General features: G+C 39.2%; 1 protein-coding gene across 1 annotated transcript in view; it reads left to right on the forward strand.

Moving 5' to 3' along the window:
• The window catches only part of LOC105431211 (lanC-like protein 3 homolog), a 34,218-nt gene extending 23,105 nt beyond the window's left edge, over positions 1–11,113 (forward strand). The window contains exon 2 of the mRNA XM_089082960.1: positions 9,424–11,113. Within this exon, the coding sequence (XP_088939086.1) occupies positions 9,424–9,972 (549 nt within the window). The 3' untranslated portion in view covers positions 9,973–11,113. The remainder of the gene's footprint in view (positions 1–9,423) is intronic.
• The last annotated feature ends 6,467 nt before the right edge of the window (positions 11,114–17,580 follow it).

Below are 17,580 nucleotides of genomic sequence, written 5' to 3' on the forward strand. Positions count from 1 at the left end.
CATTTTTCTTCAGATGAAACGCGAAGTGGATGAAAAATCGAATATGCTCTTTTGTTATTGCCATCGTGAACACTACTGATTTTTGAGATTATGTGCATCAAACGCCAAACCGTATGGCATTTTAGAAGGCTAAATGTCAACGCTTTAAAACCGCAAAGGGGTGGGAAAATATATATTAATTTAAATTGTTATTTCGGTTGTATGAAATCTAAAACTCAGAACTTTTTTGTACACCTAATAAAAACAAAAATAAAAAGCAAAAAGAAAGCGAGATAGCCACACAGGGGCGTCGCGACGATGTTATGTTATATTAGACAATAAGCATACGATTATACTACATTTACGCGAGAATACATATAAACTAGCAGATAAGGCCACCTTTCACCGGAGGGGGAGAGATGTCGCGAACGCTAAGAAGGATCATACACTGATCATACAACTTGAAATCCTTTGTAGTTCCCTTCCATCAAAGGGGGAGGAATGTCGCGTGCGCCAAGAACGCAATCGTGCTCACCGCTGACGAAACGGATTGCGGCAAGCGTGCGATACTTTATCCGATTATTATTACTTTTGTTAACCGATAGCGATTGCTAAATTGCAATCGTGTATTTATTTTATAATTGCTCTACCTAAATTAATTGCCAATCGGGACATTGCGCGGCTTTTACGCGGAAAGTTGCTGCGCGACCCAGAAAAATATCGCGAACACTGACAACCATTATAATTATGCTGCAAGGAACGGCCGCCCGAAACAGGATAAAAACGGGAGACCGGAATTAGGAGAACTTGTTAAGATTTTGTTTTGCAGTCATGTCTGTCGCAGTCTGAATTAATTAGTGCAAAATTATACTATTTAATAAAGTTTATTGAAAAAAAAACAAAGAAATGTCGTATTTGACATCGAGAATCCTTAGCCGACCTGGCCGATCCTTCTCCGAAACGACCCGCACAACAGTGCTTAGTACTTGGTATGGCTGCATATAGTTTATAATACTGTTTCCTGTCGGCGAGGTATAATCTCGACTCGTTTCTTCATGTATAGGATCAATTTCCTACCAAGCTTCTGAAATGCTATAATATGATGTCATATCAGTTACGTTCATTTTATCTGTGTTTCCGTTCAAATAAGCCCATAGATTTTTAGTCGAGTTTAAATCTATTGATTGTGATGCTGCCATTTGAGCACTCTTAGATTTGAAGAAGGCAATAGTTTCCTTCATCATGCTTCGGATCATTATCTTTCTGGAAGATAAAATTGTTTTCTAAATTCAATTTTAAAAGAAATTCGATATTTATTTAAATTAGTGGACACAGCTTTGATGATCTTGATCTTGATATATGTTATAGAGGTGAGTGTACTGATCAACTTTTCCTTATAAATTAATCGGCGATCTCGTTTAGTAAACCCATGTGAAATGCATTTTAATTTTCGAGATATACTTACATAAACCGTAATTTTGAAATGTTATTATTCTATTTATATGACACCTTGTATATATATGTGTATATATTGTGTATATATATATATATATATATATATATATATATACACATATATTATAATATATATATGTCAATAATTATAATATATATATGTCATTTCAAGGTATTTATATTTTGATGGTATCTTTCAGTTTATTTCAGTTTATTTATTAGGTATTAGTCATGCGTCGTCAACATACGTCTTCACGAGTTTCTCAGCGTTATTGATGATAAAGATAAAGTGCTAAAATATTTAATTGATCTGTGATACGGATTGGATTAGGTTAGATCTTTTAGTAGTGGAGCCTCCCTCCATAGGGGGGACGGAACATACTGTTTCCAAACATACACTTCAATGCGAAATGAGATTTCACATGGATTTACAGCTTTCTGCACGAAGTTTAATTTAAATCTGTGTGTTGATATACTGATAAAAATTAATGTTTTTTTCAAATTTTTTTTGTATATAACTTTTTAATAAACAATAACTGCTGATTAAAATTTTTTGATTGTTGCTCCGGAGAGTGTCCTTGATAATATATGTCCAGGTCAAGATTATCGGTTATGTCTCCTAATGTAATAATTTACTAACATTTATATAAGTATCTCAAAAACTGTACGAGACCACCAATTAAGTTATAAGGAAAAGTTGATCAGTACCCTCACTTCTATAACATATATCAAGGTTAAAGTCATCGGAGCTGTGTCCCCTAGTAAATAATTATCAGAAATTCTTTTAAATTCTTACACAATATCTCCTTCTGCCGTTATTCAATTTGAGCTAAATTATTCAGAGAACACGTATGTCTGAAAGACATTTGTTGGACATCTTAAAAGAAACGTCTTTAAGATTTGACTAAAAGACGTCAAAAAGACGATATCTTTTAGTTGTCTTTTCAGATGTCTAGCAAATGTCTTTTTCAAGACGTCTTCTACTAACAGATGTCAAATCTATATAATAAATACATTTTTTAGTTAAATCTTACAAATATCCTAAAAGAAACATCTTTAAAATTAATTTAATATGCATTGTCACCAGATAGATGCGGTGAAATTCTATTTCTCTATTTCTCGTAAAAACTCTAAGATAGAATAAAAAGCAAAGTATCATGAGATTATCTCAATTATTTCTAATGAAATGATTTTTTGAATGTGAGTTTCCAACATGGGACTCCATTTAAATATCTTTTCAAATGAAAGATTTCAAAATGAAAAAAAAAAATTATTTTGACAATACAATTATTAATTAAATTGTGAAAGAAATAATTATAATATAACTAATTATATAAAATTTATTATTATAAAATTTATGTGACATTGGAAGTACTTATCTAGAGAATATTCTGACGTCTATGATACATCTTAAAAATACCTTAAAAATTTTAAGATGTCCTTTTAATTGTCTTACAGATGTCTGACAAACGATTATAAGATGTCTCAATGACATAAAAAAACGGGAGAGATATAAGACGTCTTAAGATCTCTCAAAGATGTCTTTCTACTAACTTTAAAACGTCAAAAAAATGTTTTAATAGATCTTTAAAATGTCTTATAAACATCAGAATGTTTTCTGGATACCGATATCAAATCAGGTAAAGCACTCTCATATGATATTATCGCTTACATGTTCTCCAAAAAAGGCTTCCACGGTTACTATTAAAAAAGTTAATATATTTACGGGTAGTTTTTGAATTATAAGGGAAAATAGTTCGCGAATTACGGAAACGGGTTCGCGTACAGAAGATAGGCAGAAACGATGCAATTCACCATCGTGTTCGTCCGACGCGGACGATTACATGGAACACTCGCTGCGATAAGTTGATCGCTACACGCGAGTATTGATACATGCATGCACGTTCTACACACACACACACACACACACACACACACACACACACACACACACACGTGCGCGCGCGCGCGCGCACACGCATATGCGCGCCAAGTGCCAAGTGCCATTAGCATGTTACAATATTCTTTGTATGCATAAATTGCCATATCGTTTAAATAATAATCGAAAAATGTTCCAATCGAGAGATGTTCCAATTGAAAGATATTCCAATAAAATCCATCACTTCTAATAATCTCTCGTCTCTAGATTATTAAGGATTTATTAATTGAGATATCGATCGCTTCATCATATTTATATGATCTTCGAGGAGGATCAATAACCTTCCCCTCTCCCCGCGAATCCCCGATAGCATATCACGTGTTGCGCCACGTTTTGATACGCATGGCAAGTGCTACAGACAGTATCACATAGCTGCAAGACGATACGTCGAATAGTGTCCTAACCGAGCAAGACATCCGTTGACTGCCGTCATACATCGAACAGCTCAAAGATAATATGATACGATACGAAATCGGCAGTGTCCTGCCGAACAAACACGATACTGAGAGAGATTGCGAAGCAAGATATTTACAAAGCATAGAGACAGTTATATGTGCTTTCAAACAGAGTCCCGAAACGAGTATTTGAATCGTTGTTCGACAATACAATTTATCATATGCAACTGTACAGAGAATATTGCAACAAGAAAAGTTGCAATGCGTTTCACTACACACGCATGCAACATTTGCGCCCAAAAGATTACGAAGCACGAAGAACATTTTGTGAAAATTTTCTCAGAAAAGCAAATGGAGACCACATATTTCCTTCTCGTGTAATATTCAGCGATGAATCGTTATTCACACGAGAAGGAACTTATAATTCGCACAACAAGCATTTATGGAGCAAAGAAATTCCCAGAGCTACGCGACTCAGAAGCTTTCATAATAACTGACTGTGACAATCGTGTACCTAACATTTCCCAATAAATTCAATAAGATTATAGTGTCAAGATACGAAAAGTATATAACGATCTCACTTCCGCACGTGGATAGGCATTCAGTTCGGATAGCCAAGTGTGAAAGTGAGAGCGACAGAAATTTGGTAACAAAAATATTTATTAACAATTCTTATTGATAACAAATAATTGTCGCGAGCGCCAAGAACGCAATTGCGTCTATCGCTGACGCAGAGGATTGCGGCAAGCGTACGATACCTCATCCGAATATCATTACTTGCTAATCAATAATGATTGCTAAACTGCAATCGTGCATTTATTTTGTGACCGTTTCACGTAAAGCAATTGTCAATCGGATTGCACGGTTTTTACGCGGAAAGCTGCCGCGCAACCCCAAAATATACCGCGAACGCTGACGAGCACTTTATTAGACTGCAAGGTTGTAGGGAGGAGGATAAAAACAGAAGACGGGTGCAAGGAGGAGGACTTGTAAAAACTCTGCATTGCCGTCACGTCGATCGCGGTCCGAATTAATAAGTGTAAAATATACAGTTTAATAAAGTTTATTCAAAAGCAACGACAATCGTGAATTACACGAAGAATCTCAGCTAACCCGCCCGACCCTTCTCCGAAACGATTCGCACAACATAATATTCGCGATGTCTTGCAATCTTTAATAATATGATTTGACAAGTAGAATGTTTCCGAATACTGGTATTATTCGCCTCACGGTATAGACGTGTGTATTATGCAGCGCGGGATGTGCGGCGTGTGGTCGGAATGTTTACGTATAGGCCGGCGCGATCAGCTGACTTTGACGCGACGCGGATATTTGTCTTGAGGATGCTGTCAATCTGACCCGGATATCAGGAGTTCCCAATTCACTTTATCCCGTCGACTAAGATGGAGGGTTTATCGGATGATCCGTGATGAAAACCAGGGAGTAATACCGCGCCTAGGAGCCAGCGTGCTCTCCGCGCCGTGCCGAATATCGCATCGTAATAAAACTGTACACTTCCCGCATCGTGGCAAATATCGCGCCACCGAATCAAATATCTTCTTCACTCCAATTCCTATTTCTATTTCCGATTTTCCTATCACCCTGTGGGGGAGATCGGCCAATCCGAATTCGTTCCGTAGCGAAATACCGTGGCCGATGTCGGATAAAAGGGGTTCACTTTCCACAGAGAAGACCTGTCCCGTTTTCGAAGTCCTGAGCACAACATCGTGCAAAGGAAGTTGAGAGATATTCCGAATCCGAGAACCGAATAGTAAATCAAGAAGTACTGGGGTACATCCCAGCATGGTCGAGTACGCTCCATAGAAATCCTCCGTTCCTACCACTTTCCGAAATGTTGTCGAGGACGCTTGGCTTCCTACGCCGATAATCTCGTCAGAATCTCCTTGGTGGCGTCGAGCACTCTCTCACTATCTCCGAGTACTAGGGTACTCGGTAATAATTTAAAAAAAAATTTAGAAAAAAGTATGTTTAAATAAATTCCCCACATTTTATATTTTTTTTGAAAATTTTGTATTTTTATGACGAAATAAAAGGTTATTTTAATATGAATTCACATATAAAAAAGTTTTTTTCCGACATATTATTTTCATAATAATTACAAACGCCTATATATGCATGCCATTCATCCGTGCGTTCTTCATGCATATTCTCGCATTTTCCGAAGAAAACATAGAATAGAAAATATTAGAATAACAGGAAATGATGATAGAGACAAGCACATTTCGCAAATTGCGTATAATCACTCACCGTGAAAACCATATACACATTTCAATAATAATATAAATAATAATATAATAATAATATAAATAATACAATAATAATACAATAATAATATAAATATTAAATATGTACTTTTTTTTTCTTCCTTCATAAATCCTAGTAAATCTTGATTAATAGAATATATTCGACATTAATCATTGCTACTAACTGTACTATCGATATTGCTACTAATTGTACTATCAATAAAATTAATAATTTCTTTATTTATAACTTGTTTTTTATTGTCAAAAATTTCTTGTATATGCTTTGATATATTACCAAAAATATTAGATCGACTTTACCAGTTTAATGAACTCACTATATGTTGTATTATTATTGTTATTATTTATTATAATTATAATTATTATTTTTATTATTATTGTTGTTGTTGTTATTGTTACTACAAAACTTTTATTTCAATATTTACAATATTGTACTGATTTGTCTTCAACGTTCTTTCACGCAACCAACATTACATGAGGTCGACCTGTGAAAGATCGAGTACAGATAGCACGCATACATAGACATATTACTTCTCAAAAATGATAAGTCGGAATATAACTTTATCATATATGGTTGAATTCTGGGTATTAAAATAACCTTTAATTTTGTCATAAAAAAATACAAAATTTTCAAAAAAAAAATATAAAGTGATGGGGGATTTATTTAAACAAATTTTTTGTAAATTATTTATTACATTACTGTTATAAAGTACTTTTGTAACTATTCAACTTGCACTTTTATTTGTAACAAAACATTTTTTTTGTAGCTCTTATAATTTCCACCTTGAATTCGCCTTGAAATAAAAAAACGGATTTTTTTCAAGACGGTATTTTACCCCCTAAAACTCAAAACGAGCACGTATAAAAAAATATATATTTCTTATTTTGATTTAAAATATACAATAACATAGCTCATAAAAATCAAAGGGGGATCAATACCCTTCCTTGTTAGTTTCAGCTGAAATATTGCTTTTTTTCTATTAAGATCTTGGTACTTTGCATAATCAAGTCAGTTGAGTTTTTGTCAAATCTCGATTATGTCTTATCCAAGAGGAGAACCTTAATTTCCTCTCTATAGTTGATTTGTGTTCGATTACCATGATATTATCTTTATCTATTGATAAAGATCTTTATCTATTGATAAAAGTACAATAATGTTCGATAATGACCGCGTCCTACGCAGCGCCATCGAATCTGGCCAAGTATCGCCAAGCGCTCCCGAGCAATAAAAATGAACTTATCTCATTAGAGCGTCGGTGGCTTAATTACCGTTCACAATTCGATCACGAACGCGAACCTTACCGAATCCGCTCAAAAATCAAATCGTGGCGGTATAAAAAACCGTCCTCCACTCTAAGAAAACAGATCTCCGATGAACCTCACAAACCTCCTACGGATCACAATTCGCTCCCACGAACCAATCCAACGTTTCTCTTCAAATGAAGATTTCGTAGAAAATCGATGAGGAAAACCCGCCGCCGCCCGGAAATTACCGGCAGCAGAGTTATCTCGAATAAATCTCCGCATCCCACAACTATGAAGAATATCATCGAAAGTTTCCTTGTTTCCACGGAGTTTACCAGCACTCGGTTGTTTCTTTATGAATCTAGTCCGAAAGAAAACCTAATAAGCACATTGTTGAGAGTAAGGGCAATTCAGATTATCGGGAGCGATAGATTGTTGGGCCGACAAATTCCTCACCGGGATAATCCTTTTGAACATTGCACGCATTCTAGGGTCGTCACGAATCAACTCGATAACTATGGCTCTATGGCGATCTCGCTGAACCACAGACGTCCGATCCACACTAATTAAATAAACGCCGCGAATAAAACGAAATTGCACTCCGTCAGCATGGCTAAAATATCACAAACACGATATCGCGTGTAATGCTTTTATGATCAACAATTTTTAATCGTTAGTCTAATTTACACTGTACAAACATAAATAAATCTAATACAATTATTGCTGAAAACACGTCAAATTTGGCGATTTAATCCGCGCAGCTAAACGAAATCTTCAGGGAAAACCGACCATTTTTTAATACATTTATACATAAGTAGGCAAATAATCTCATATCCCAGAAAGAAAGGAAGGAGGAGGATTCAGTTTCCCTTGAGGTTATGAAATTTGCTTTCCGTTTGTGACTTGAGATCCTTTGATGATCTTTCAATCTTGGAGGGAGTAATTCTAAATCTTAATAGAGGGTTGGTTTCCCTTGAGGTATGAAAAAGTGGGTGAATGATTTGAGACTTCCTGAGACCTTTGAGATTCCTGAGAATATTGTATTGGGGGGGGGGATATCCCGGAAGGTGTATTGATAGTGATATTCCTGGAGGTTTTGTCGTGATTGTTTGTTGATAGCAGTATCCCCGGGGGTATTTCGTTCTATCATGGTAATGTTTTTCTCCCGCGCATCCGATCTCATTGCCTTGTCCAAGGAGGACGAGACTTGCAAGTTTATACTATCGTGATTCGAAGAGGATGTTTTTTTTACTCGCGCGTCCAGTCTCATCGGAAAACGTGACTCGGAAGAAGACCTCGATGCGAGGTGATCTCGGCGCGAGATGGCACGAGGACTCTCGTTCTTTAGGAAGGATGTTTTTCTTCTCGCACATCTGATCTCGTCGACGAGGACGGAATTTTCCTCTGTCGTATTAATATTAAGTTTTTGGCGCGAGAAAGCAGCGGTTTGGCGTGCGTTCGACACTGCTTCGGGGTATATATATATATATATATATATATATATATATATATATATATATATATCTTTATTGAGGGGCATATCATTTTTTTTCTTAAGAAAACATAATAAGGAAGAATTTGTATAATAGCGAGGATTGCGACAGTCTATCTTCAACCGAGACGATACGGACGTCATGTCTGATTCCGATATTGGTTATTTTCGAGATCTCAAATATCCGTGATATTTTCATGACGATCACGCGGATCTTCCCTTCTGTCCGATGCACGAAGAACTTCCCGGAAAACGGAACGCTAAGTTACTCGCCACGATACTCGCTATGCTTTCTAATAAGATAGAAATAATGACTATAAGTGACATAGAAGACTGCCCTCCGATTGATAAAAAATAATCCTTCTTTATCACAGTCTATTATGTCTTAAATTCCTCTTCATTCTGTCTTCTTTTTTCCCTTTCTTCGCCATTCTCCTCCTTTATAGTATATATAACTCCAACAGAGAAGCATTATCAGCTCCTTACTTTGATGAAGTGAACTGCAATATTCACAAACTGTTAGCATTTAATACAAATAATACCCATAAATTAATCTTTTCGAATTACTATATTTGTTTAATTTTAATATGATGTAATTATTCATATATATTATTTAATTGTAATTTTTTTGTTTAGGTGCCATTATTCCTTGATACTGATGGAGATATCAACAACACTGTACGAATGTGCATAGATTATTTGCTGTCTTTACAAACAACAACTGGTAATTTCCCATGCTCTATGGATGAAACAGATCATTCTGGACGAAGTTTTCAAAGCAATGATGATGAGTTGGTGCATTGGTGTCACGGTGCTCCTGGTGTCATATATTTAATGGCGGCAGCATATTTGCGCTGGAAAGATCAGCGTTATTTGGATTCATGTAAACGTGCTGGCGATCTTGTTTGGTGTAAAGGTCTTCTACGTAAAGGACCTGGAATTTGTCACGGTGTAGCAGGCAATGGTTATGTTTTTCTTCTTCTATACAGGCTTACCGATGACAAGCGTTACCTCTATCGTGCTGCCAAATTTGCTGATTTTATGAATTCATCAGAGTTTCAAGTTGATGCACGTATTCCTGATTCACCATACTCACTTTATGAGGGCATTGCCGGCACTGCTTGCTTCCTCGCTGACCTTGTCGAACCAGATAAAGCACACTTTCCCTTTCAAGATGTATTCTAAGATCAAAATAATATTACAATAATTATTGTTACAACAATTACTGTTTTTATTCTGTTAATAATTAAGTTATTATAACACTTTATTTAATAAGAAGCAAATTAAAAAAAATTTATTGTGTATGATATTATTATATATAATATTTTATTTGTATAGCTCTCTTATAGATCTTTATTAAATCAAAGAAATTAAATTTACATTTTTTATTAATTACTAATTACTTTTTGTTTTTATATATTATTGTTATATTATTAATAATTACAATACAATTAATTATAAGTAATTAAATAACACAGTTAAAAAAAAGGAGCATTAGTCATTTCCTGTTTTTTGGAATCAATTTGGAATTAAAATGTCTTTTTGATTCATAAAAGACCATAAAGACCAACGTTTGTAAAGAAAAATATCTTTATTATGGCATCGAATTCTGAAAAATTAATAACATATTATTTTAAAATTTGTATTGAAAAAATGGATTGAACAAAGCTACAATTTGCGTAGGTTTAATATTCATAATAAGAGAATTATCAGAATTAGTCCTCGTTGATTTGAATAAGTTTCATTATATTATGGTACTTTTCACAAATTAATGATAAAGTTGTTCGACGCTACTCTCAAACATTTGCAAAAAAATTTTGTCGCAGCTCAAAAGCTACAATGATAGGAAAACTTGTAAAAACAAGCCGCGTAACAACAATCACGCCGTGTAGCCGAAAATTTACGAAATCACAGAAATCGCGAAAATTTCGAAAGTTTGCACACATGCAAAATTACAGACACTCCGAAAGATTTTTGAAAGGTTATGAACTATACCACGCATTTGGTTAAACAATTTAGCTGATATGAACCAGTAGTCAGAATCTCGCTCGAATTCCAAAAAGCATCATATAACCATCACTTATTGATATTAGTGAAGTTATTACGGGAATTATTACAGAGTCATATAAAAATCGGAGTCAAAGTCATAGGATCTATCAAAAATTATATCGAGTCATTGTATATCAAGATATAGTAAGCAGTCGAGCAAAGTTGTACAATAGTAATTAAAATATCGTGATGCGAATATAATCTGAATAATGCGGCATAAGTGCAGCAACCGTTGTAATGTTTTACTGAATAAATAAATGTTTTTATAAAAGATGAATTGTGAACTAGAAGGACTTCTCCTCAACATTCCTACTCATAATCTTAATTTTTAATACGAATTGGTAAATTAATTTATTGCGATTAAATACAACAATTCGTTCAAAGTTTTTCATGTACATTATATACCGAATCAGAAAGATTTTCAAAGAAAGATCTTCAATGAATGACCGTAGAATGTAAGGCTCATAAAGTGCTGAGATGACAGACTCATAAAGTGCTGAGTACTATAAATAGGCCAACAAGGGGGGCCCCAGGGAGGAGAAGGGGATGAGGGGGAAGAAGGATCCAAGAATCCCCAGGGAGTGCGCGCCCGCGGAGGTGAATCCCCTTGGCGATCGTCGGAGTAATTTTTTTCCTCGGTCGGATGAGTTCTCTCTCTGGTGGTTGGGGAGATGGTCGGGGCCTGGCAGTCGGGGGTATTGTTTTGGGATGGTTTCTTTCGCTGGCGCGTTACTCGCTGGCACGCCTATAGGGTCTGGCGAGAGGATGCCGCGGTTAGGCACGCGTCCTGTTTTTTTCGGCGTCGTCTATAGGGGGTCTGGCGAGAGGATGTTGCGTCTTTTTTTTTTCGCCGGGGGGATGCTGCGGTTAGGCATGCGTCTTGTTTTTCGTACAAGGTCTGGCGAGAGGAAGACGCGCGTCCTGTGTGTCTCGACGTCTTCTATGGGTTTAGTGCGTCCTGCGACGAGAGGATGCCGCGGTTTGGCGCGTCTTCGACGCTGCCTCGGAGTATATATTTATGTCGCGAGAGACATATTTTTTTCATTATTAAGAAAGTAATATATGAAAGAATTCGGGTATAACGGCGGTTGTGACGGTTCGTTCTCGAGCAAAAGCGACGATTCGCTTGTATGCGCATTCGATCACGATACCGATATCGTAACGTATCGCGATTTCGATGGCAATATCAGTGATGATGATCGTTGCGAGATCGGTTACTGGTGTAACAGAGCATCCGAAAGATGCTCCGTTACTAGCGCTAATGCGGCCCGCGCCATCCGAGGCCGCCCGAATAATCCCGACCGCGACCGACCGACACACGCGCGCCGGCGAGCTGTCACGCATCGACGACGTGACAGCTATTGTTACATTAACAAACGCTAACAAACTAAACGGTGACACGTGGCGCGGATACGGGTATAAATACCCGACAAATTTTAAGACGAGACCAGTCCTATCCGCTCCTCCGACCTATTCGTCACAGACAACCGTTCCGACCAGAACAGCGAGAGAAGATTCTCTCAGCGAATACCGAGCGTTCTCCGTATTCCTATTCTATCCTTTCTCGAGAATTCGGAGTGTTCTCAGCTTTCTCGCTCCGCAACGAATATCGAGCGTTCTCGATATTCTTGCATCTCCCTTCTGAGGAAAAATCGAAGTGTTCTCAGATTTTCCTCCTCCCGACAATACCGAGAGTTCTCAGTATTGTCGCTCCATCTCATCTCGAAAGTCGGAGCGTTCTCGGACTTTCCCGCGACATCCGCCCCACGTGTCACGGCTAGCGTCAACGGTTGCCTAGCAACGCACACGCGCGGGCCCGGTTGCCCGGCAACGCGCATCCCGATACGACTCCCGGCGTCCGACATATCCGTAATCGAATCGCGTTACATCACAAAGCGACCGGCCAAGAAAAAACGGCAAAGAACGACTGCGCAAAGCGAGAGGCGTCACAAATTTATTATAATTAGAAATTAAAGCCCAGCGGCCGCAGCATCTCACACGAACCCGGCATCCGACGAGCGATAACCGAGCGCACGTCCCCGCGTCCGTGCCCAGAGATAAGATTCGAGCGCGCAGGGACATACCGTTACACTGGTAGTAACGATAGTTTAAAATATTACGAGACTATCGTGCCTAGTAATGGAGGAATGGATCGTGATGAGAGAGGACGGTCGTTGGAACATAACCACGCATCACCTGCGACGAGATCGGTATAGAGATCCCACGAGAGAAACTGTGGATCGAAATGTTGCTCGCTCTGAGCGACAGAGCGGTGATCTACGAGAGAAAAGCGAGAGAGAAAAAGATAGAAATTCGAGACGTCAAATTCGTCATTCCTACGGACGGTCGGGGTAACACCGTGTGGAGGTTGCGTTATCTCGGCGAACGCTCGGGGTGATGATATGGAGAAGAGTCTTCTCGAGCGCGCGGCAGGAGTTGAAGGGATGTGCGCCTATCGTGTGTGGGAACGAGAATACGTCGAGTGTCTTGAGATTTTGCGAGACAGGTGCGAGAATAGAGTCAACCCTATGGTTACCGGAACGATAAATTCTCTGGTCTCTCAAATAATGCAGTTGGAGAATCGCTTTGAATCGACGTTTTGGTTACGCGGGTGCAGGGTACGACGATTCAAAGGAGTTCGAGTGAGTGGATATCAAGATGGCCTTCGCAAAACGCATACAAACGGGTGTGGTGATAAACATCGAGTACATCGAACTCCAGCGGTTTCTCGAGGACGCGAGAGACATGGTGCTCGAGCGAATGCGCGTCAATCTCGGTATACACACATGTTTGAAAGGTAACATCGTGTTTTACGGGGAGTTCGTTGCGAATAATAAGAGCGCTGTTAAGAGCATTTGCACGAGGAATCGTCAGCTATTCGGTATATCCAATCTACGAGAATATGACAGAGATGTTATGGATGTTATTTTGACGGCACTGGAGGAATTTTAGGAACGCGACAGCGGTTGGACATATCGGATATTAAATTTGATTCAATGTGAACAAGTGTAATCCCATGCACGCTGGATGTTGGATATCCGTCGGAGATAAGGAATAAGAGAACCGTGATTAATGTACGTTCAAACGATAAGGCGTGTTTTGCATGGGCGGTAATGGCTGCTCTATATTCCGTTGATCTACATCCGGAGAGACCTTCGTCATATCCTCACTATTCGATGATGTTGAATCTCAACGGTATCGAGTTTCTTATGACGCTATGACAAATTGCTAGATTCGAGCGTCTAAACGATTTGTCTATCAACGTATTTGCCATTCGAGAGAAAAGGGAGAGGAACGGTATCAAGATCGTTCCCTTGTTGCTCATGGAGAACAAGAGGTCTACTCATGTGAATTTGCTCTATCTCGAACAAGTGGCGCAGCGATAACGTCAGTCACTTCGTATGGATAAAGCACCTGTCTCGACTATTGGGATCCCAAATAAACAGGCATAAGGAGAGAAAGTATATATGCGATCGGTAAGTGTAAGAGAGAGACTATGCTCGTCACGAGGTAAATTTTATATTAATCATAGATCGTTTTTTTCAGATGTCTGCATTACTTTTACTCGAACGAAAAATTGGTTGCGCATAGCGTCGAGTGCGGAAGAGCGAACAACTGCGCCGTTATTCTTCCCAGCGAGGAGAACAAGTGGCTTTCTTTCCGCAATCACGACAGGAAAGAAAAACTCCGATTCGTATGTGTACGATCTGAAGTGCGTTTTAGAAAAGGAAGATTGACGGTGCGCGGGAAATCTCGATAAGAGATTCATCTATCAACATTACAAGGCGTTTAGCATGGGATATTATTAGGTGTACAAAAAAGTTCTAAGCTTTTTTTTTGTAAAATTCAATCTTTATTCAAAAACAAAAAAAAATATTAATCAGCGAAATATTCCCCGTTTGCATCAACGACCTTTTGCCATCTTTCGGATAGCTTGCGAATTCCTTGACGATAGAAGCTCACTGGCTTCGAAGCGATAAAGTTATCATTTTCGTATCTCTTTAAAATCTCACGAAATGTGTATCAGCCAAATGATGCTGCAGCGACCGGAATAGGTAGTAATCGGAAGGCGCCATGTTTGGGCTATACGCCGCGGGAAAAGTTCCCAGCCTAACGCAAAGATATGGTCCTGAGTCGCTTTCGCAACATGTGGTCGAGCATTGTTATGAAGCAAGATCACTTTACGATGTCCTCGGCCAGTAAATGGCCTCTTTTCTTCTAATGCATCGCTCAAATTGGTCAATTGTTGTTGGTAGTGGTCTGCCGTGATTGTTTCACTCGGTTGTAACAACTCGTAATACAACACACCTTTTCAATCCCACCAGATACAGAGCAAAACCTTCTTGACGTGGATATTGGGCTTTGGCGTCGATATCGAAGGTTGACCAGGGTCAATCCATGATTTTCTACAGTTTAGGGTTATCATAAAGAATCCACTTTTCATCGCCTGTAATGATTTTGTGCAGAAAATCTTTTTTCCAGAACTTTGAAAGCAAAGTGAGTGCAGTGTCACGCCGACGATTTTTATTGTCTTCGGACAATTCATGCGGAACCCATCTGCCTTCCTTCTGAACCTTTCCCATCGTATGTAAACGTACGGAAATGATTTGCTGCGTAACGCCAAGCTGTTCTGCAAGCTCCTTTTCATTTTGCGCAGAGTTTATATCCAGCAGTGCTTGCAATTCGTCCGTTTCAATCTTTTGAGGGCATTCCAGCACGCCGTTCATCTTCAAGACTGAAATATCCTTGGCGAAATTTTTGATATCATCTTTTACATGTAGTATGACTTACAGCGTTCTCTTCATATGCAGCACAAATCATTACAGTGGCTTCAGCAGCATTTTTCTTCAGATGAAACGCGAAGTGGATGAAAAATCGAATATGTTCTTTTGTTATTGCCATCGTGAACACTACTGATTTTTGAGGTTATCAAACGCCAAACCGTATGACATTTTAGAAGGCCAAATGTCAACGCTTTAAAACCGCAAAATGGCGGGAAGATATATAAAATTTAAATTGTTATTTCGGTTGTATGAAATCTAAAGCTCAGAACTTTTTTGTACACCTAATATTTGTGTAGCCCGTACAACGGAATCGCATCCGCGTATAGATCTCGTCGCGGCGACGATTGCGTTTCATGGTTCGTCGATGAGCTGCGCGCTCTCGCGTGTCGCGTGAGGAGGGTTCTCTTCGCGAGCATAACGATGTTGGAGTCGACTCACACTGGACGAACGGAACGCTTTTCAAAGGGCGACCCGTTGCCACATGTGCGAGAGGATCTTTGAATCGCACGATTCGCGTGCGCGATCATTGTCATCTTACCGGACGTTACAGAGGTCCCACGCAGAGGGATTTGCAAGCTGCAATTTGAACTACCAGAACGCGTTTGTTATTCCCATATTCTTTCACAATCTATCGGGTTATGACGCGCATTTTATTATCAGGGATGTAGCGAATGTTTTCGAGAGTAGAGTCGACTTGTTACTGCTGAGGAGCATTACATCGCGTTTTCGAAAACCGTTAACGATTCGGTGTAAAGCAAATGGAAAAATTGCGTTAAGCTACGTTTCGTAGGTTCGTTTAAATTTCTCAGTGCCAGTCTCAAGAAATTAGCTTCGTATTTAGATCGGGAAAAATTGAGTAGCGATTCGAATTCTCCAGTCCCGTCGCGAAGGATTTCGAGTTGTTCACGCGCAAGGGCGTATTGCCGTATGAATATATCGACAACGCTGATAAACTATTAGAGACTGAGTTACCGCCGATCGAAGCTTTTTATAGTTCTTTAACTGGCGAAACTGTAAGCGCTAGCGATTACGAGCACGCGCAAAAGATATGAGAGCGTTTTCGCGTGAGGACTCTGGACGAGTACAGCGATCTATATTTGAAAACGGATGTGCTTCTCTTGATGGATGTTTTTGAAAATTTTCGGGATACCTGTATGAAAAGTTACGGTTTGGATCCAGCGCATTATTTCACGTTACCGAGATACACGTGGGACGCTATGTTGAAATACACGAACGTTCGATTCGATCTGCTTACCAATATCGATATAGTGATGTTCGTAGAGCGCGGTATATGCGGCGATCTGAGTCAATGCTCGAATAGGTACGCGCGAGCTAACAACCAATACGAATCGTCATACGACTCGTCTCAACCGTCGTCGTATCTCATGTACTACGATGTGAATCTCTATGGGCCATGTGCGAACCCTTACCATACGCGGAATTTCGGTGGGTCGAGAACGTCGAAGGTCTCGATGTTATATCCGTGCCATCTGACTCCGATATCGGTTAAATTTTAGAGGTCGATCTCGAGTATCTGCGATATCTTCACGACGGCCATGCGGATCTTGCGTTCTGTCCAACGCGCGAGAGACCGCCGGGAAATCGAAACGAAAAGCTACTCGTCACGGTCTATGACAAGTCACGTTACATGGCGCACTATCGCAATCTTCAGTAGTGCGTGCAACACGGTTTACGCGTGACGATCTATCGTGCGTTGCGGTTCGTGCAGTCTCCTTGGCTGCGCGCGTACATTGAGTTCAATATGGAACGGAGAACTCGCGCGAGCAACGAGTTCGAGAGAAATCTGTATAAGCTGATGAATAATGCGGTTTTCGGCAAGACAATGGAGAACGTGCGCGATCACGTAGACGTGAGGCTTGTGACGCATTGGGACGGAAGATACGGAGCGGAGGCGCTGATCGCGAAACCGAAACTTTCACAGCAGGAGCGTCTTCGACGA

Source organism: Pogonomyrmex barbatus, unplaced genomic scaffold, assembly GCF_055798465.1.
Source record: "Pogonomyrmex barbatus isolate J1 unplaced genomic scaffold, ASM5579846v1 scaffold7, whole genome shotgun sequence".
Classification (NCBI taxonomy): Eukaryota; Metazoa; Arthropoda; class Insecta; order Hymenoptera; family Formicidae; genus Pogonomyrmex; species Pogonomyrmex barbatus.